At 39.7% G+C, this 22633-nt stretch overlaps 1 protein-coding gene across 1 annotated transcript; it reads right to left on the bottom strand.

Annotated features, from left to right (window-relative positions):
- Positions 1–2973: 2973 nt before the first annotated feature.
- On the bottom strand, positions 2974–4885 carry hmx3a (H6 family homeobox 3a). The gene is made up of 2 exons (XM_054600667.1): positions 4597–4885; positions 2974–3596 (listed from the first exon to the last, which is right to left on the bottom strand). The coding sequence occupies exons 1-2, from the start codon at positions 4883–4885 to the stop codon at positions 2974–2976; spliced, it is 912 nt and encodes a 303-aa protein (XP_054456642.1).
- Between the last annotated feature and the right edge of the window lie 17748 nt (positions 4886–22633).

Here is a 22633-nt window from a genome sequence, read left to right as displayed (position 1 = left end):
GCGCTGTAAGGTATACGTCAATACTTTGGGTGATCTGACGATATTTGAATGAACCCTTTGTCTCTTGATGAGGTCATCATCATATCAGTTTATAGCTGACTGATTCATTTCCAATAACTGTATAAGCCTACCGATGAGAACAAGAAAATGACCTTTGAGGCAAAGGTTGTTCTGAGAAATACACGTGCCTTATAATATGTTAACTTTGAATACTTTTTTTGTTTATGGTAATATTTCCTCAATGTGTGGCAATTTCAAGTGGTGTAGTCTGTAATGAGATCTATTTATGCAGGCATATTAAAACTGTCCTCTAACTATGTCGCGGTCAACAATTTGTATACCTGCGCACAAGAGGATGAAACTCTTTTGTTGAGTGTCCACCTGGACTCACCTGGTTTCAGTGTGGAGGTGGATTCTACTCAGATTTAAAATGATAAATACATGTAAAAAAAACAAAAAAAAAAAACTTTATTTCAATTAAACATTCCATCCTGGTGATTATTTATTATTGGTATTGATTATTATATCATTGCTATTTAGTGTTCCCAGCTCAAGGGAGAAGTGTTCACTCCCTTCATATCTTCCTTCTCTTGGATCTGCATCGTTGCACTGTAAATTAAGCATAATACATCCAGTTTTTAAAAAAGTTAAAAAAAAATGTCAAATAGATTTTAAGAAAAATACTACATAAAATAATGGTGATATGTGTAATAACTGTGAAATTATGTCTAACATTGATCCTGTCAAAATATGAAATGGGATCTTCTCTAAAGGTTAAAAAGCAATACCATCATAATGGAATGGGGCAGCCTATCGTATTTTAGTGCACTTTTATTCATTTCCATTGATTTTCTCAGATCACGAAAAATCACGTTGAACCAACCCTCAACATTCACTCAGAGGTTGTGCTTCCTTATTCAAGAACAAATAGGTAGGTTAAGTATGCATGAAAACATACACGTTACTGTTATTAGTATACCAGTAGCTTGTTATACATTTAAATGCATTATTTAATTTACTTACATACAAAGGCATGATGTCTTCCTTGAGATAGTTGCATCAAGTGTCCAGTGACACCAGTCCTCGCAAGTGTTACAAAGTAGCAGTTTAATCATTTATGTCTCTTTTTTATTTATATATATAAATATAAATATATATACATATATATATAAATGTTTTTATTTATATCCTAAAGACAATTTGCATACCTGCCTCTCCAATTAGATATAATTATTATAGTAGCATCACATGTGATCCTTGTAAAGAGAGACGTTTCCTCATAAAGTTGTTTCAAAAAATGTAAACGTCCAGAAATTAAAAAGAAATTTGCTAAAAAAAACAACAAGTGTAATATAAGAATTAATTAACTAATAAAATTAAACAGTTTCGACACCACAATAGTGAGCTCAAGATCTTTGATCCGTAGATCTGACACCCTTCCATCTCATACTTAACATACAATACATACACTCTCTCTCACACACACACACACACACACACACACACACACACACACACACACACACACACACACACACACACACACATAAGCGCACACAAACAAGGCCACGAGAGAGTGAAAAAAAAGTTAAAAGACAGCAGCTCACTCTCAGAGAGGTGTCCTCTTCTCAATACATTACCCATCATTTTTGCAAGATGGTTGCAATAACGCATCTAACTGACCAAGCCATTTTTCTGTAAAGTAACGTTTTAGAGTGCATAACACCAAAAACATTACAAAATCCTTAACCTGCACTAGCTACGTGTGTATGTGTGTATGGAGGGATCGACGTGTATCTATTATCAGAAAAGAAAATAATTTCATAAACTTTTAATATTTTTTTTATATCTCTTGGTTTTAAACATTATTATGTTCTAGTGACAATAAATTAAATATATGTCGATTATAACCTAAAATGGCTCCATTTAATATCCTCTGGTCATTGTTGAGACTCTCCAGACCTACAGACGTCATAGAAACTTTACCTAAAATGTAAGGAATATTTTCCATTTATTTCACAACATGGTTCAGCAATACAATATCAAAACGTTGTTTTACTGTACAAAGGAGAAGTGGCAGCTCTTCTCCCAGTGCCTCATTAAATATATACATTTACATATTTTCTTTACATCAGTGTAGTTGATTTTTTTTTTGTTGCCACTCCTGTTCAAAAACACACAGTCGATTAAGAGACATTGGGAACTCACACTTGTGCTTGTGTCCATTCAGAGGAAACAAGAGTGAGACTCACTAAAACTAAACATAAAGCAACATGGGTATTTTACAGTTGACAGTGTTTTGATTGTCCCCCGTCAAGCTCTTTAAAAAGCCAAAAAAAAAAAAAAAAAAAAAAAAAAAAAAAAGGAAATTACAACAAAGCCCCATTTTGAATATTCCACCGATGACAAAACATGTTTTCCGTTTAGTGGGTGTATTCATTCACAGCACACCTTAAGTGTATTGCACATCATTGTGTGAGGAATTCTGTAAATGTAAATAAGATCAAATTATTTTGTCACATGATAAGCAGGCCCGCGCCTTTTAGGCCGACAATGTATGTAAACAAGGTGAAAACAAAATGCTGTGGAGTTGGCCTGTGCAGAAACAGTCGTAGTGTAAAAACTAGAGGAAACAATAACAGACACACATCAAGCAGTGTAAGCAGGTGGACTCCTGAGGTGATAATCACATAGGCCTGTAATAATATTATTAATAATAATTATAATAATATAAAACATGAGATTAGAGTTGTGGGATCACGTGTAAACGGCACCCTTTTGGAAAAATGACACAATATATTTGCCCAAATTTGGTCCATGTATAGGCCCGACAGTGTGTTTTTTTCATTTCTCTTTTTCTTTCAGTCAGTTGTACAAAAATATGAAGTCTTTGTTTGTTTTTTTTTGTTTTTTTTGTTAACTTTTCAGATGATTTTTGGAAAATCTACACCAAATTGTGCCGCAAAGACTTTTTCAAACCGGTCTGAGCAGCGGCACGGACGTGACTATGGGATGGGAGTAGTAGACGCCCGGGTGCGGGAAGGTGAGCAGCGGCTGGCTCACGGGCACGCTGCCACCGGCGCCTCCGCTCTCCGAGGCCGAGCTCTCGTGGTAGAGGATGGGCACCCGGACTATCCTCTGCGCGGCGGCGTGGCTCAGGTTGGCCGCCTCCAGCTCTGCGGCCAGCTGCCTTTTCCACTTGTTCCTCCTGTTCTGGAACCAGATCTTCACCTGAGTCTCCGTCAGGTGGAGGGACGCCGCTAGGCCGGCCCGCTCCGAGCTGCTCAGGTACCGCTTCATGTCGAAGGTGGACTCCAGCTGGAACACCTGGCTCCGGGAGAACACCGTGCGCGTCTTCTTCTTGCGGCACGGCTTCTTGTCGTCGTCCCTCTTCTTCCATTCCTCCAGGTCGTCTTTTTTGGGATCTTCCGCGTCGCTCTCCTCCAGGATGATCTCGTCGCCACTTTTGTTGTTGTTGTGTTCATCGTCGTCGTCGTCGTCTTTGACGTCAGGCTCGGATTTGAGAACCAGGTCCGGCGAGTCTCTGTCCGTGCCCGAGGTGGGAGAAGAGTCTCTGGCTACCAGTTTGTCGATGACTGGAATGGGGACACAGGGAGAGGTGGTTAAACACTGGGGCTCGGTGCTGTACGTTTGGCTGATTTTTCATCACAGCCTGTTGATGTTGGACAGCCTGCTGGCTTTTGGGGAAACTAACCTGGTTATAAATAGAGCCAGAAAACATGTGGATTGTGACATAACTATTAAGCCTTTTCATAGTTAGACATGGCTGACACACCGTGTTCAAATATATTCAAATTATGACATACCATACCTAAAAAAAATAAAAAAATAATACTTTAAAAGACTGAGGGAATAAACAATTCGAAATATTCAGACCTTCCTTTTTGTTTTTGTTTTATTGGAACAAATTCAGTTCTCCTTATTTAACACTTGCATGAATGCGATTCGTGTCAGCTTGTATGAAACCCCCCCCCCCCATGAATAAATCACAGAAACAGGCAGGTAAAACAGGCTGTCAGTGACCAAGCCTCTGGGGTAAGACGTGCACAGTGAGCGCCAACAGACAAATCAAAAGCACGCTGCGCATCGTCACCCTCATCCGATGATTTGACGATGTCTGCTTCATTTTATGCACAGCGTGTCACTTTATTGATCTATTATCCCGGGTCGTGGCATAACAAAATAGGCCTCCGTGGACAAGGCGTCAAAATCGTTACCCACTCTGTGGTGTGGTAAAAGAAGATACACGGCATCTTGTGTCCCATCAGCAAAACAAAAAAACAAAAAAAAACGCACCAAATCCTCTTTTATCGAGTACGTTTATGAAGAGGAAGTGTTTGGTATCAGACAAAATATTATCTGTCACAAAACGGAGACCTGACCCTGAAAGGTCCAATTGTGTTATTGTTATTTAAAAAAAAATAAAAAAAAAAAAAAAAAATAATAATAATAATAATAAAGAATAGACTAAAGACTAAAGACTAAAAGTTAAAAATAAATTGCTTGCGTAAACAGTGAGTGTGTGTGCGCATGTTAGTGTGATAAACAGTGCTGGTGTCGGTCTGCCAGCCTTACCTTCGGCTCTGTGCAGGTGGGCGGAGGAGCTCAGGGCGTAGGGATACCACCACGCCGAGCTGCGCTCCAGGTAGTGAGCCGGTAGACTGAACCTCTGTGCGGGCAGGTCAAAGCGCGGAAAGCTGAAGTCCCCGATCTGGGAAAGGGAAAACCCTCCCTCCAGGGCCGCCCGGGCTGCGGCCAGCACGGGTCTGGGTTTGGACGGCTTGCTATCACAGTTCAGCAGGTTCTTAATGAAGAAAGGAGAGTCCTTGGCCGAAGCGCACGTCTCTTGCGTTGTCTCTGGCATCGCTGTGTTTGTGGTCTGAACGCAGAGGACCACGGAAGCAGGAATTAAAAGAGGGGGGGGGAGAAAAAAAAAAAGCGAAGCTGACTTATACAGACAGTCGATATCCTGGCTGCGAGGAGTTCCTGTTTTACTCTTCTCGGTGATTTAACGCGTAGACTCGGTGTGACTAGCACCCGGAGAGCGCGTCAAAACACGCGTCAAAGAATCAAATAAAAGGTTTAAACGGAGACAAAAAAAAGAAAAAATACAAATAAAACATGTATAATAAGCATGGAGATGTCTCATTCCGGGCTCTCTCGTCAAAAACGCAAACTGTGTCCACCGTGTCAGTCAGTCTGGCGTCTGATGCTAATGATGAAATAAAAGTGTCATCCAAGTTAAATGCGGAAAGTATAGGCGATTGGGCATGTACAATGGCAAATGGGATTAAGGGAGAGACGCTGGATGAGAGAGAGGGAGAGAGAGAGAGAGAGAGAGAGAGAGAGAGAGAGAGAGAGAGAGAGAGAGACCGTCCTCCCCTCCCTGTGCGCTCTGGCTGCAGGCTGTGAGCGGACGCCTGATATTGGTCTCATCTCATGCGGTCCAATTAGGCAGCAAATGAACGCAGGGCTGTTAGCGCCAAAAAGGAAGGTTTAGGATAAAGCGCCTCATCACACCACCAACAGCCAGACACAGACTGACTGCACTAGTTTACTCGCAGTCCAGTGTTTGTATATGTATAAACACAGTTTTTAAACCTCTTTCACTCACTCAGGCTGCAGGTGTCTGATGGTGTTTTTTGTTTTTTAATTCGACATTTTTTTAACGTTTTTTTAGAGATATTAGCTTATATTTCTAAAATGATCACCAATAATTAAGTACCGCAATTTAGATAAATAAAAATAATAATAATAGCATTTAGCCTCTATGCCTATGCTTAAAGCTTGCATTGAATATCCAATGCCTAAAAATGCTTTACTCCGTTCAAACAAGGTTGAATCAAAAGCAAATTGTGAGATGAACGTGTACGATGTATAACAGTTATCCTGACTGCAAACTCATAAAATAACAGTACAATCTGCTAACTTAATGGTCTCCGAATATTGTGATATTTTCTTTCAATCAGTAAAACGCTTATTTTCTCGTGCAGAATGTTCATCCCAACTTGCCAAAACAACATTAAAGATAATAGTATATGTGTAGTCACAATGTCAGCATTCAAAATCGTCAAATAATCTTTTTTTTTCTGCCTCTTAGACACGATATGAAAAAAAGGCCTGAGATCAGGCTGCAGCTACTCCACGTGTCACCAATGGGCGATTAGATTCATATTTCTAATTCATTGATTTCCAGCGAGGGCCACTTCCACCATGTCTGCGGGTCGCACAGTCATTTATTCCTCCCTAATCGATTTGGTTAATTCATCCCTCAGATTGCACTCTTTGTAAGTGTGCTATGTATATTCACTCATTGATATTAATTGACTTGTTAAAAAAAGCAGTCCGGTTGGTTGGGAGCTGGTGTTGCAGAAGGACGGGGAGACAGCGTCCTCTGTGGGTCTAGAGGAGGACATGCAAGTGTGTGGAGAGTGTGTGTGTGTGTATTGTGCTTGTATTTATCACGTTGTGGGCACTAAACAAAACTCACCATACTGTCCATAATGGGGACTGGCCTCCAATTTGGGTCTAAAATACAGGTCCCCACAAGGCAAAGCACTAAATGTTAGAGTAAAGATTCAGGTTTTGGTCAGGGTTGCAGGTAGGCATGTAATAATACGACAGGAAATGAATGCAATGCAATGCATTGTCCTCCAAAGTGACAAAAGACAAATTTGAGTGAGACCTGACCGATAGTGAGAAGACTGTGATCCTCTAAGTACATCACATTTGTCCTATAGTACATGTGTGAACAAAGTGGGATGTACTCATTTCAGTTATGAATCATCATTATCATCATCTGTTCCCTAAAGACAGTCATTATGTGATATGCAGCCATTACAGACGGTGTCAGTGGAAAGGTAAAGGTTGCATTGGGTGCCAAGGTGCTTTTTCCCCCCATCATCTGTAGAGTTCTTACAAGCACCGGCATGTCCGTGCCATTAACACGTGTTATTCATTTAGTGAGAGGCTCAAGTGGAGATATCCTGTTACTGTGATGTAATTACCGCCTTACCTTACATGGTAATCATCACATGTATTTGATGGCGCTCTCAGACTGAGGTGCAAAATGGGTGGTCTATTAGTACAAAATCCAAAGAATTCATGTTATTTGAACATGCGTCAGTTAGTATTTGTGAATGAACCGCTATTTAGAAAGAAGGTCAGAATCATTTTATGTGTACTATTTTATTGCAGCAGTGCTGAATCAGTAATATTTGTATCTTTGAAGACAATTTTTTCTACTTTCATTTTGTCAACTAAAGCTCCATTCACACTGGAAAGTTACTTAAGCTCTCGGGAATTCTGACTGGTTGCAATTTCACCCACGTTTTTTGTAATATCTATATTGTTTATGTGCTTCACAACACAACTGAACACAAATAAGAAGCTAGTCATTTTGGACAGCAGGCACTGGAGCAGTAGTCTCTTATGAAATATTCATTTATACGAGCTTGACTTCCTGAACTAAATTTAGAAAGTCAAGATTAGTTAAAATCCTGATTCTTACATATCTGATACTTTTACCACAAGTGGCCACTATTTCACCCAATTTCTTTTACATTATTATTATTGTGTTTAAGATGTTTAAAGTTAAACATTACATTGATTTGTAATGATATATAGCTGCCATATAAAATGAGACATTCTTGTAAAAAGTTATAGTCACATGGTGCTATGTACTTCATAATTTACACAGTATTAAAATCATTGACACCCTCTGCATAATAATGATAATCTCCAACAAACAGAGCTGAATATTTGTCAGTAAAGCGGCACCAAGACTCGTGATTAACTGACATCATATATTCAATTGTGTACTAATCTTTGATAAAATACATTTTCTTGTTGTCAAAATGAAATATCTTGTTCATTTAAGTCGCAATATTTCAAAAGGAAAGGCAGTGGGCTCAGGTGGGGGATGTACAGTAGGAAATTAAACACACAGAGAAGCTGATGTCTGATGAACGTCTATGGGACCAAAATGGTGCATAAAATAAATATATAATTTAGGAGCTCTTCAGTGTGCAGATATCACTAGTCTCTGCTGTATTATTATTTTAACCCTTGGATAAAGGTGACTCTCCTAGGCTGTTATCACATTGGCCTGATTCCCAGGTTGTGCTTTTGAATAGTCCAATAGAGATTGTTTAAGGGCCCAGTAATATTAACGCCACTATTTCAAATTTACCACAGTGCTTTACCACTATAATGGCAATCCATAACTGGGGGATAAAAGAACACAACATATGCGAACCCTGATAATAAACCGAAAAAACTAAGATCCTGTACTAAAATACAGTTCATATTATGCATTGATTAGAAACATGCAGTAGACATTGCCCAGAGGCCACATAGGCCTTCTGAATGCTCCATAAGTCTATTTTTGTTGCTCCTCGGGTAGGTAACTATGACTTTTATATTATTTATTTCAAAGCGCCCAGATATTGATTATTTCACAAGGAAAAATGACAAATGGCAGGAGGGAATGACACGGTCAGCAGGTTCTATTAGAGAAATGATAGTGTTGCTCGTGGTTTGTTAAAAGGTCCAGTTTAGATACTTTATAGGTTTACATCCATCATCGTCTAATGACCTATTTGATGAAAAACACGCGCTCTGGTGACAACGGCCCTGTGCAGCCAACTTCGCTTTGTAATTGCTCCCATATTAAATATAGATTTTTGTTTTGATATCTTGTGAGAATTCCTTTCTGTGGGTCAAAATTGTGATAAAAGACATGGATGCAATGGCAAAGGCTCAGAGGGAGAAAACCGTGAGGAAAATGGGGAAAATAGGTGGTGCAGAGGTGATGGCGATGGAACTGCAAGTTCTGAGCAGTCGTGGAGGAAGTATTCAGATCTGTTATTTAAGTAAAAGAAGCAATACTCCATTACAAGTAAAAGTAAGTATTATCGACAAATGTACTTAAAGTCTCAAAACTAGAAGTACTCGTACTCATCGGATTATTATTTCTGATGCGTCAGTGTGAAAGTAGTGAGTCAGTCTTGTAGTCGAGTGGGTCTATTTTGCAATTTTATAGTTTTATCTACAGAAATACCTCCTGTTTTATAAACTGACGATTCTTAATGTAGAATCTTAATCTTAAAAGTAATAGTAGCTTCAGATATTTCACTAACACAACACTGTACAAATACTCCATTATTGGTAAAAGTATTTTAAAAGTATTATTTGTATGGGGGACATTTATCACTGCAAGACCCTGTGTACTTCTTGCACTTTCAACTGGACACTCCTGTTGGCACGAGCCATTAAACCATTGAAGGCCACACTGAGATTGCTTTAGATTTAAGTATTGCATTTAACTTGTAAAGGAATTGGTGGCCCTCCACTGACCCAGCAAGCTTTAATTGGGATTGTGCGAGTATTGATCGTAAGTGGCCAGGCGAATCTTGAATTACAGCCTGATTAGCTTTTACTCGGCCCCTTGCACCAGCCAGTCGAAGGAGCTCAATGTCATTCAGGTTGGAACACTTCAGCGGCCACTTGACTAGAGGGAATCTTGTTACTTCCTGTGTAAACAGGAAACAACATGTATTTAAGGATGGGAATGACAGTTCTACTGGCAAATGTACCTTTAGTCGCACAAGGCTGTAATTTTTCCTTAGTGTATGGCCACTTTAAGAAATAATGTTAGCATGGACCTTTTGAGGAGATATGGGCACATAGAAGGTGTATTCTCTTTATTTATCTCTCCTGCTCTCATTGTATCCACATTTTATGACTCCTTCTCTTCCTTTATTGTTTCCCAGCAGAGATGATGACCTCTGTAAGGTTTGGATGGAAACAGTCATGGGAGCGATGTAGCCCTTTTTCTCTATTATGAGCAGCTTCGTCCGAGCCCTCCGGGCAAGGCAGCCTCAATATCCACTCTCTGCTCCTCCAAAAAAATGCTGGTGATCGTCAGCTTTAACCCAGCCTGCCTGTATGTGTCATTACAACTCGGTAATCTGGAGAGGGCAACAGAAAAGTTCTCATCAGTGTCAGCCTGAGATATAGATATGGGGCCGGGTAACAAATGGCCAAATGCACAGGCAGCAGAGCAGACCATCAATAAAGCAATTTCTTGTGTCATAACAGCCGCGCTTTTCCTAAAGCTAACCTTTCAAAACTTTTCCCTCTGCAAATCGCTGCAGCCCCACCATTAGAGTCCTGCCTTGTGAATTTAATGGATTCCGTACAAATAATATTCCACCATAATGGAAAAGGTTGAAGTCACTGAAGACAGATGAAGTCATAAACACGTATAATTGAGAATCAAAGACCGATAAATTTTAAACTGCTATCCATTTTCTCTTTTTAGATGATGATCTATGTCAGCATTGCTGCAGGAAAATGGAAGAGATTATGGGGGGAAATTATAACAATAAATTTTCTAAACATACACCTTGATTATGCTTCGATTTTTTGGAGGGGTAGAGGGCGAGGGAGGGGGGGTTTAGAAAGAAGGCTGGGATTGCTGAAAGCTTGCTGGCTAAATGGCACCATAAAAAAGGTTCCCTGCGCTTTTGGCTGCAGAGCGTAGGCATGCCTGGAGGTGTGATTTTCCCCCCTCGTCTAAATGGGGGAAATGAATTGTGTAATTTATTGCAAACGCGCACACAGTGAGATTAGATCAGCATATCCCATCAAAGGAACAACAATCAATCAGCCTCTAGTTAACAGCTTGAAACACATAAACCAGGGCACCTAATGGCTTTCCAATTTAACAGATTGATAGACTTATCCGGTCCTAAGGGATGAATTAAGAAAACCGGGTACTTTCACACAGGCATTGGCACTTTTGACAGGACCTTTTCCCCCCTCTAGCTTTCTTACCATCTCTACTCCTGAATATAGAGATAAGGTTAACCTGAAAATAAAGAGAAAGTGAGTTTTCCCTCTTTTCTTTTTTTTTTTCTTTCTGTTTGAGAAAGCACTCCAGAGCTGATTTGTTATTCAGATGAGGCGGGAGTGGAAGTGTGTCAGATGTGGAGAATGGGTTCATTTTAATGACCTGATTATCGCGGGTCATTTGGAACTGTGAAATCAAGGGAGCTATTCAAAGCCACTTAACAATATCTAAATGTGACCCGGGCGACCCATTCAACCAAGAATGTAGTTTTAAAAAAGGGACTTGTTTGTTTCATATCTTATTAATCACATAATTGACTCATGTAAACTCATCAGTCCAAAAAATAGTCAATGAATAGTTTGACATTTTAATAAATACACTTATTCTCATAATTGCCACGAGTTAGATGAGAGGATTGATACCATGATGTGTGAATGCAGCATTCTTGCACAGGCTTTATTTTTGTAGTGTTTGAACATTAACTGAACATCTTGAACAGGCAAAATACTGAACATACCACTGAACTGAAGACTGAAGTGCATCGGAGCTGTGATGCTATCATTTAGCTTAAGAAACAAGTGACAGATCTACACAGTCAGTGACAAATCTTTAAACTAAAAACGATACAAAGCAGCCAATTGATTTTAAATGAATACCTCAACAGTGAGCACCGAATACCAGCCTCAAAAAAACACATCCGAAGAAGGTTAACCGGCTTTACTGCCCTAATAAGAGCCAAGGCCTTGACCCAGGGAACTAGCGTAATGCACACTCTGTCACCATATTATCTTGTCCACATCCACAGAGATAGCTGATCTCTCTGTGTCACTGCATAATTGAGGAGCTGTTGGTATCAAGGATGTGACCCTGAGAAGGATGAGAAAGTGTTACCAGAGGAACCGACTCAAGTGGGAACCACAGACGGGGTCCATCTACAGGCCAGAGACAGCAGACAGTCTCCCCCCACAGCCTCTGAAGCCAGTGGGCCGTAACACATACACGTGACTGATGTGTGCGCTCCACTGTTATGTGACAGAACTCCACATTAAAGAGGAAACTGATCTTCTGGTCAGTATTAAGTACGCGAAGGGCTGGGGTCAATTTCGTCTCGTCTCTGACACTTCGGGAAATGGATTGAGATTCAGCTCATGGGTTGGGAATGAGACTTAATTGATTACTGATAATCAATACATTGGCTATGGAATAAGAGCCCATTATTAACCAGTCATCAAACTCATAGCACTTTAGCTGCCTTTTTTGTTTTGTTTCTGTCTTTCCATCAGTTTAGCAGAAAACCTGCAGCTATCTGACTCGCAGGAGGGATTAACACTTCAAAATTGAAGAGGACAACAGAGAAAATAACCAAACACACAAAACAGGAACAAGACTATTAAACTCAACGAGAGTCTCACTCTCCAGGTCAGAGAACAAAAATTGTAGTTTCCTACTTGACACTTATACTCTAATCCTCCTCGTGGACACAACTCTGCTGATCCTCTTGTTTGGTCTGTGAGTGTAGCGAGGAGCACGTGATCACAAAGAGCGCCCAAACATGATTACTCCGCTCCTCATGACGGACAGTAATTGGTGTTTGTTTGCTCTCTTCTGTCCCTCTCTTGTGTCGCGGGCTGGTAAAGCGCGCTATTACTGTCAGCTGATTAGTATGGACTCTTCCAGCAGCTGTCAGGACTGCCAATAAGAAGAAACTTGAGCAGAGTGACAAGAGAGGCCCGTGCACACACGCAGACATATTGAATTTAAGCATACCTCGAGTGAGTGAGGTAGAGATACTTATTTGATGTATTCATGTAAGACAATAAGCAAAGATAAATGTATGGGGCCATAAATGTATGGGGCCATAAATGTGTTGCAACATTCTAATAAGCCTTCAAACAAAGTAATTCAATTCAAACTACCCATAACCAATATTTTTTTCAGTTCAGAACAATGTGTCACAGGTAAAAAACATAGGTGAAAGGCATCTATACTGCAGCCATGTTAAGATCTACTCTTAACTGACTTAAAAGACCTCTGGAGCTCGCAAAGTCCAAAACAGGTTGATAATTAGGGGCTCTGGTGTCTATATGTAGATATAGCAGACACAACTTAATTATACAATATACTTTATCCATCTGAGTCATATAATTCTCCTTCTGTAATGTAAATAAGAAATATACAACGCACCAGCATCAATTCCTAATGGATCTTTCAGAATTGCTCTCCTAATACATCAACTATTCACACCGACCCTTGACAACTCTATCTTCCACACATCTTAACCCACCCCAAAGTCCTCAGGGCACCCAGAAAAATTAACCATTTAATAGCAATAAATAACAGATTCTGACTCAAGGGGACTTCAGCCTCTCTCTCATGCACACACACACACACACACACACACACACACACACACACACACACACACACACACACACACACACACACACACACACACACACACACACACACACACACACACAAAGGATAGCCTCAAAATCTGGATTAACACCAAACAGCCCAATCAAATGTTTTATTACTGCTATAGCACATATATAACATCTATTTTTTTTCCCCATTCACGTACACACCAGCCTCACAGAATGTGACGGCTTTATAGAAACTCACAGCCTCACAGTCTCAACCTCATCCATGCAACTTTGTTTTGGGAGGAATTAATAAGCATTCAATTAAACAAGAGAAATATACTGAAATCAGACATAATAATATACCAGAGTTATCTTCAGTGTTACATTTACTCAAGTTAAGTATTGTGCTGAAGTACTATATTTCAGAGATAAATATTATTAATTTTACTCCACCACATTTTAACAGCTCTACTTACTTTATTTATTTAAGATTTGACATACAAAAATATAATTAACTGTAGATTAAACTACAACTACTAACAGTATATAGAACAGTTCAAATTACCTCCACCTTAACCAACGACAATCATAAAATACAAGCTTTAAATTGAAGCATTAGTAATAATGACCAAAATTTCAGTATAAAACTTATAGCATCTATTTACTATGCAGGGAGTACTTTTACTAGGGATACTAAGTACATTAAGCTAATAACCCTTGTTACGTACTTGGGACATTTTTGAAGCCAGTACTTTTATATCTAATGGTGTATTTTTATATTGCAGTATTACTTAAGTGATGGACCAAAATATTTTCCCACTGGTTACCATGAGGGATGATTCTGTGACTTTGTAAAACCATGCATTCTGGCATTTATCTTTTCTTTTCTCATAATACATCTGTCTTCTTTCCTTGTTTCTCTCCTTTTTTTCTCGCTGACGACGAGTGCTGTTACAGGCCCTTGTATAAGTCAAAATGTAGTATTGACTATTTGTAAAAACACAAGTGCAAATCAAATCAACATTGTGCAGGGACAGATGAGAGCTGCCTACCTGTGCACACGCAGGAAAAGGGGGCAGTTAGTGACCAATTGATTTGATGTGAAGGAGGGGCATTCTTTTTCCTGCAGTGGAAAGCCCTCCACTGTACGGTTAGCAATCACTCCGCCACCTTACCTCCAACTACCTCTAACACCCAACTGTGTCCTCAATCTCCACTCCACCAGGCCCGGGTATGCAACTTTTCCGTCAGCACTGTTATGTATTTGGCTTTCTATTTCACTTTAATAGGAGAGAAATTGGCAACACATTCTTTTACAGCCCCCTGGCACCATTAGAAAGCCTGCTGTCATTTGGATTATTTATGAAAAACTATTTCATGCTTACTTACATTTGCTGCTTATTTTCCCCCAGTGTGACCTGCAGCAGATTTAGTTCCATTTCGAAAGCCTTAAAGCCAATTCTTTATATCTGCAGGTCAGCCTTCTCGATTGAGTCGAGATTGAAATACCAGTGTGTAGAGGAAAAGGTATGGCAAGAGGAAACCAATGGTGTTTTATTTTGTTGAGGGCTATAGTAAAAGGAATAAGGAGGGGGGTACTTAAAGAGGAAACGACGGAGGGGTGAAGGTGGAGGAGCGGGGGTGATCTTTAGGTGGATGTAGAACTGGAGACACCTGCAGAAATAAGAGGCAATGCAGAGGCAGCAACAAAAGTTGAGGAATGAAATGACCACAAACACCCAGCTGCTCGTGAGCAGCAAAGGCAACAAAGACCGGCCAAGAGCTGACTCAGCAAATTGGCATAGAAAGTAAAAAACAGTAAAGACATAAAAAAATAGGAAGTGGTCTTAAATCCGCAAGATTTTATATTTCATCTAAAAACATGTCAAATACTGTTGTTTGCGAGGTGTTTTACAAGGTCCACAAAGATAAACTTTGGTGGGGATTTTTGTTTGTGATTTTTTTCCCCCTGTGTTTCTAGAATCTATACTCATATTATTGTCTGTACAAGAAAATTGGCAATCTTTGTCTTTCAACATATCAAATAAATCAAAATAAACTTCCCCACTAAGGAGCTCGACAGGCCGGGACAAAGCAGTCCCCTGTATGCATCTATACTCATAATCCCATACTGTATGAGATGGGGTCTTTCACTCCCCATTGAACACACACACACACACACACACACACACACACACACACACAAACACACACACACAAACACACTTTTGATCTGGGTTTGTTCTGGGCTTTATACAGTGACCCTAATAAACTGCGGCGTGGCCAGGCAGGTTTGTCACTGTCACAGGTAAATGATGTAATTAATGAGTGTGAAGCGAAGTGGATGGGAGCCGGGGTGTTAGCTTTTAAACACCTCTCCAGCTGACTGGGTTTGGGGAGGCCCAGCTGGACACAGCCAGCGGATCGATAGGGGGTCAGGGGTCAGTCAACCCTCCCATTATAGCCCCGGTGGCTCCCATCATCGTCTGGCTAACGATGCCTGCAGGAGGGCCAGAGATGTAGCCACTGCAGGGAGAGGAAGCAGCTTCTGGAGCTTCAGACTGAGGCTGGTGTGCATTCTGTGCACTTAAGCCTAAAACGCTTAAGCCTGTAACGTTTATTTGTTTATTTTTTAATGATACGATCTGTACGAGTCTGATGGAGTGTGCAACCTGCTTTACCTCGGTCAGAGACTCTCCATATTCTGTTATTGAGAAATGTTGGAGACTTTGTTGGGTCACAAATTGTGGTTAATGGCGTGACATGTTTGTATTTTCACATATTGAAATCAGCATAAGCTCAGCTGTGCCAGTAGGATGTAATAATTTATCTTGCTAGTGCAGTTTCCTTTGTGTTAGGAATTTATGATGTTAAAACAAGACAGAATATGGCACATTTTGACATTGGTTTCTGCCAAGTATCATTTCTCTACATAGATCTAAGTTTGTTTAAGAATGTCTATTCTATCAGTTTGAACTTTTGGATACTTCCATCACCTTAGTTCAGAGCCAGAGTGGTGGTTATCCTGCATTTTCATCCAGGGTATCATGAAAATATGTTTGAATAAATTAGTTTTATTGTAAACAAGTGACATAATCACACCCTAGTGGCAGATTGTTAATCTATATTAAGATTATGTTATTTTAGAACTAAAAAAACGTTTTTTTATGAGTTTTCTTGCAGTAAAGTCTGAACAGAGCTGTTGGTTATCTAGATCCCAAGCTAAACGTTCTGACACATCAACAGTATACATACATTTCCATCTGATATAATTTCTACTCGCATCTTTTTTGGTTTTATCTTTCATCATCAAACTAAAATAACCCGACTGCATCTGCAGTGATGACCTCTGGCTAATGTCAAGGACAAAGAGAACAGCAGGGGAGGATGGGGAATTGTTCCTGGTCAGAGTGGTTTAATCATTGACTGTGAGTCCATTGATAAAGTGCCTTTTGTTTGGAAAAATAAAACTCAGTTGAGGTTTAATTTAGAAATATTGTGGGGGTTTTTTTTGCCATTGCAATACCACTGTTGCATTTGATAGTTGATGTAATTCTCACGGATGTTGTGTGTTATTTGAGCATAACACTTAATCACCTCTTTTCAGTGGAATAAAGCTAAGATGATCATTAGATTAATTATAAGGATATATAAGGAATTCAATCAGGATGCTCCCCATCTTGGATCTTGCACCTCTAAAGTGTGCCTCAAATTTCTTGGAACTTTGAGGTTTTTTATCCCGTAGGTGCCCAGAGGTATACAGCAACCAGTTTGGTTCATGATGCTGATACATCATTAATATTAGAGCAGGGGAACATGGCAAATCGTTTATGACCAGATCGGGTTTGATCAATAGCCTTAAAAGGGCAGAAGCCTAATCTAAAACTTCCCTCACATTAGCATAACTGTCCAATTCAGACCCCTCTTTGCTCAAACTCAACAGCCACTCCAGCAGATCCATACAGAGATCAAAACTCAGCAGCTAATTTAGAGTGTGTGCTAGAGTTTTTAATGCTGTGAGCTCCCAGAGGAATACTGGGACCAGTTTTGTTCATGATGTTGATACATTATTAATATTGCAGCAGGGGGAGCAAATCGTTCCCAACCAGATTGGGTTTGATCAATATCCTCAAAGGGCAGAAGCCTCATTAATCTAAAACTTCCCTCACATTAGCAGGACTGTCCAATTCAGACGCCTCTTTACTGCCGCAGATCCATACCGAGGTCCAAACTCAAAAGCTAATTTTGAGTATTTAAAGCTGTGAGCTCCCCAAGGTATACTTGGACCAGTTTCGTTCATGATATTGATGTTGATGCATTGTGATTTTTATAGGATCTTAATCTTAAAAAGATGGATGTTTCATAAAACATCAGTATGAACATGTTTTTCTTCCGTCAGGTAGAAACAAGTTTATCCAGTATTTTTATCAAGATTTCATGACCGTAAATGTCTGATTGAGTTTCATTTCTCAGTTCTTTTTCAAACAGCTTTACATAAAACATAAAAGACACAACGACAAGATATAAAAGAAGGCCAAGTCAATAAAAAGTTATAAAAATAGTGATTTAACTGAATAGAATAAAACAGAGGATGAAAAATTTGCTAAAATGGAATCAAGTGTTGCTCTGTATATATAATTAATTCAGGAATCTACTTTACATTGATAATATAATAGGTGAATGCCAGCAAAATTTAAATAGTAGAGCTGAAACCGTTTAGGATTTGCTTCATGTCTTATGTGATGGTACCCTAAATATCTTTTACAAGCAAGTTGAATATTTAAATATACATTCTTCACTATTTTCTGACATTTCATTGAAAAAAACGATTACTTGATTGACCCATTAATTAAGAAAATAATCGTGAGATAATTGTTAGTTGCAGCCCTAAATAAAGAGATATATATTTAGTTTTAGCCCAAAGAACAGTGCTAGATGTGAGCAGACATGCTGAGAGTTGACACTCTGTGACCCAACGGTGTTTAAAGATGTGCCAGTGGACGCACTATATTATCTTCCTATGGACAGGCTAATCCATTATGGGCCCTCTTGCGGTGCGAGTGAAATGCTCGTATTAGGGCAACTGTGCGTTCAGAGGCATCATTCAGGACGATGAGCTATAGCCATAGAGTGACAAGCTAGAAAAATGTCCCCACTTTTCAGGCTGTACAAATGACGTTTGGCCACAATAACTCACAACTGGACACCTCATTTCGAGTCGGGAGCTAGCTGGCCAGTCAAAAGCTATCATACTATCTTCTTTATTTGTGGCCCGTGCTTTTGGTAGTAACACTATCAAATAAATACTGCTAAAATGCCACTTCAGTCAAAAAATATTGGCCATTTCTTTCTCAGTCTTGACTGGGTCCGGATGGCAACCTGTTTCTGATGGTATAAACCTTTAAGAGTCAGGTGGTCAGGCAGCCGGCATCCATCAGACCCTACAGCACCATGAGTTAGTGTTGGATATATATATGCAGGTGAATACCAGTGATCAATGCTGCTGATCCCTAGGAGCCATTCTCAAAGCATGATAGTCAAATGAATTGATTACCAATTAATCATCGGGGAATTGCTTGCTTTGAGGAGTAATCACTCACCGATAAAGAAGAAATGGCTATGAATACATTTCAAGGATGACAATCTTTGAGGAGTAATAGTATAATTTGTCACTTGTGACAGTCTATTTGATTGTTCTCGATATTTCAGCCTGGTGCGAATATTGGACAGAATCACGCTGGGGTTGTCAGAGACAAGCTGAGGTGTGTGTGAATGCGTCGAGTGGTGCTTTAATACGGTAATAAGGCAGTCAGAAGAACACTTAGACTTCCTAAGGTGACAGCAGCTTTATCGCGCATCGCCTCATAAAGTCCCATCATATCCGTTCGCCTCTATTGTCAAATGGGTGTTTTGCGTGTTTCTGTGTGTGGGTGTGTGAAACACAGAGAAAAAGATGATGACTGTGTGTGTGTGTGTGTGTGTGTGTGTGTGTGTGTGTGTGTGTGTGTGTGTGTGTGTGTGTGTGTGTGTGTGTGTGTGTGTGTGTGTGCTGAGGGTAATGACATGAGAGCACAAAAAGATCAGCATGAAAAGTGAGTTGATCCTGGCTGAGGGCAGAAATACTGTATGATTTTGAGCTTTTTATAAGAAAAATAAGCCCATGATCCTCCCACGCTGAAGTGCAACATTTCTCTTTTTTCTCTCCCGTTTCCTTCTAAAGCCCAGGCAGCTGTGGTCAAACTTGGGTCAATAAAATGTCTGTCTGTCCGTTGAGTTGCCACATCTATCAAAAGATGGAAGTTTGTCTTTAAAGGAGAGATAGAATTCAGCGGAGAGAGAGTGGGCCCTTTCTGGGAGGCATGCAGGAAATTAATCAAGGAAATGGGGTTTTTGGTGTGCCTATATCACATCTAATCTATCCTTTGTCCACGTGTAGCCGGCTCTAAGCCTCACCAATCAAGAGCGACACGCTGGCTTTATGAAAAGCCACTTGTTCCCTGCATAATTGGGGGGTCTCATTGCTGAGTTAAATGGGAGGTGGAGGTGGAGGGAGGGGCGGTCTTGTTTGCCCATGTAAAGTGTGATCCAGATAATAGCATTCTCATCAAAGGTGGCAATTACATTCATTACAACGGCGCAAGGTGCGCCTGCAAGGAAATTAAGTGGTGAGAGGAAAGAAAAGCTTAATATATACCTCCTTTATCCTATCCCCCACCTCTCAGTTCTTTTTCAAATGCTCCTCGTGGAGCCGGAGACCTCAAGAAAGAAACAGTCTCAGTCGGAGAAGAATAAATCTTGTCAAAGTCCCCCTTCACCTTTCTGCCTCCAAGAGGCTCCTGTCTACCGTTACTATGGCTGCACTTGTCTAGGATTAAAAAGCTTTTCCAGAAGGGTAATCTCTAATGCAGCTTTTACACAAGCCCAACAAATGACACCGAGTCTTTAAAAACTGCTTAAGACCTTCTCTAAATTAAATTCCAATTTCTTTCAGGAGAGGAGGAGCAAATCAATTGTCTTGTGTGGCGTTAAACCACAAACAGCCTGTAAATCAAGCGGTTAAGAGGAGAAGGGAACCTTTTCATTCACGCCTTTTAAATGTGAATCAGAGCAAGTGGATAACACTGCAACCTTCTCAAAGACAGGTGTTGTCCCTGAGCCCATTCTACATGAGCCTGTGTGTATATTTTACACTCGCTCATATTATTCGGATTAGTCTTGTGAAGGTTTTGAGTTCAAGTCAGGCCTTTACAAAATGTTAAGTATATGAGCAATTGTGTCAATTGTATCAAAAAAGACAGAAATGTTGGATTAGCGTGTTTGATTTATATTACATCCACAGTTTGTCAACAAAGCTGGAGTATCTTGTATGCAAGTTTCCATCAGTGCGACCGCAGCATTATTGGATGTAAATGCCACACCAGTAAGCTCTATCAGAGTATTACCTGCTCTTATTCTCATTAATAAATACTCGTTGCCCTTTAAAAGAACAGCTTAACATATTGTGCAGTTGACATCTCATTAATGTAAAATTAAGTTTGATCAATTATTCCCCTTAAGTATTTTTAGGCTTAATAATTCTGTCCTCCAAACCAAAGGCTGAATTGGCTCTAACTGCAGGAAATGCTTAGTTGGAAATACAACATAAGATTATAGTTTAAATGATTAATATTAAAGGAATTAAAAACAAAAATATTCAAACAAATGAGTGCACAAAGAAGTGCACACTTTGTCTTCTCCAGCCGACAAATCATTGTGTCTGTGTGTAAATTATTCACCAGGATCTGGCCCCGGTGGAAACCTGAGCATAATTAAATTGCAATAAAATAACATTAGTGTGGACAGGCTGTTAGAAGGTGATGTAATTTGCTGCTCGCTGCGGTCATGGTTCAACTGATGAGGTCGACTGTCATGTCCTCCACTGGTCCTGTACATGCTGTCCCAGAGGACTGACAGCTGATCCAGAGAGGACTCACCAGCTGACTGTACACTGAGCTTTCTATACAGTGATAGCCACAATCTGTGTAATCTTGATGAGTCAGGGTTAAGACTTATGAGTAAACTAGCCCACATGTATTGTATCTTGTGTCATTTGGAGTACTTCTCTCACTTGTATGGTAGAATGGGAAGGTTTCACCACTGAGACATGTGCGCCATCTAGTGTCCAGATATTGAACTGTACTCTCAACTGTACCTGTCAAGATTTTTTTGAATGATATGTTAAAATAGGCTATAATTAACTGACAAATACATTATACACACTGTCCGTCACTATACAGAATATAGGTCGATACACTTTTAACACCAAAAACATGTGACTCATGTTACAATGTAAGGAATGCACAGGTTTACATTACTGCTGTAATACTATTGCTCTGACAGTAGCAGTTGTGACGCTGTAAAAGGATACCACAGCCTCATTCAACTTGATCGTTTATCATCTTCTCATCAGTGGTTTTCCAACAACTTTGACACAAATGGGGCAATGCGATCTTCACAAAGCGCTGACTGGTAAATTATTGATTGTGATAAAACATGAATGAGTCAATAGCTTTTGAAAGTAATGCAATTGTTGTGCCTCATTTGCCACTTGCGTATAATTGCAAGCTCTAGCTCTAAAAATGTGTCATATCACCGACGTGAATGGATATGCTATCAGTTAACTTCATAAGCTTGGTGGCAAGAGATGGGTGTTTCAAATGATTGTCTGTAGAAAATGTTATTGTGCTTCGGTTACAGCATGCACTTTGAATGTGTATTTTTTAAATACTAATGTAAGGCGCATTTTCATTTAGGAACTATTCACTTTTAACCATAGTTCCTACAAGTAACTGCTCACAACAGTCTGTTGATTATCTTGCAAAACCTGGTCATAATTTCTGGAAAGAGATATCACCTCTAAGTTTTTTAAATATATATTTTCAGGCGCTTTTTTAGCTCCACAAGCCATGTGCTATTTAGTCCCTTAATATGTGTCAAAAAGCAGATATCTCTACGGCCAATATCTCCAAAACTAGGCAACTTACACCAAAACAATCAATGTTGATAAATAGCCCTAAAGGTAAGAGGGAAACCAATTATTTTTGAGCTCGAGTTGAGCTGATCCCAGAAGAAGTTGCAAGAAAACATTGGTGATTTTGGTACTATCAGAAGAACAGGTTTTTTTCATATTTCTACTACTGTTTTTGGAAAGTACTCATTAATAATCACAACTTAACTGATAGGTGTTTTGGATAAGACGTGTTTGAAAATTCCTTGAATTACAATGATCCTCTTTTGAGATAAAAATATAAAACAGACCACATGCTGCATCAATAGAGAAGTTGCAGATGGTCAGATAATTAATACTCACATTTAAATATCAGTGGTATTGCATGGGTAAATTCATTCTGGA

Source organism: Anoplopoma fimbria, chromosome 6 (genome assembly GCF_027596085.1).
Source record: "Anoplopoma fimbria isolate UVic2021 breed Golden Eagle Sablefish chromosome 6, Afim_UVic_2022, whole genome shotgun sequence".
NCBI lineage: Eukaryota > Metazoa > Chordata > Actinopteri > Perciformes > Anoplopomatidae > Anoplopoma > Anoplopoma fimbria.
Note: the sequence above shows the minus strand (reverse complement) of the source record. Positions and strands in the feature narration are given on the sequence as shown.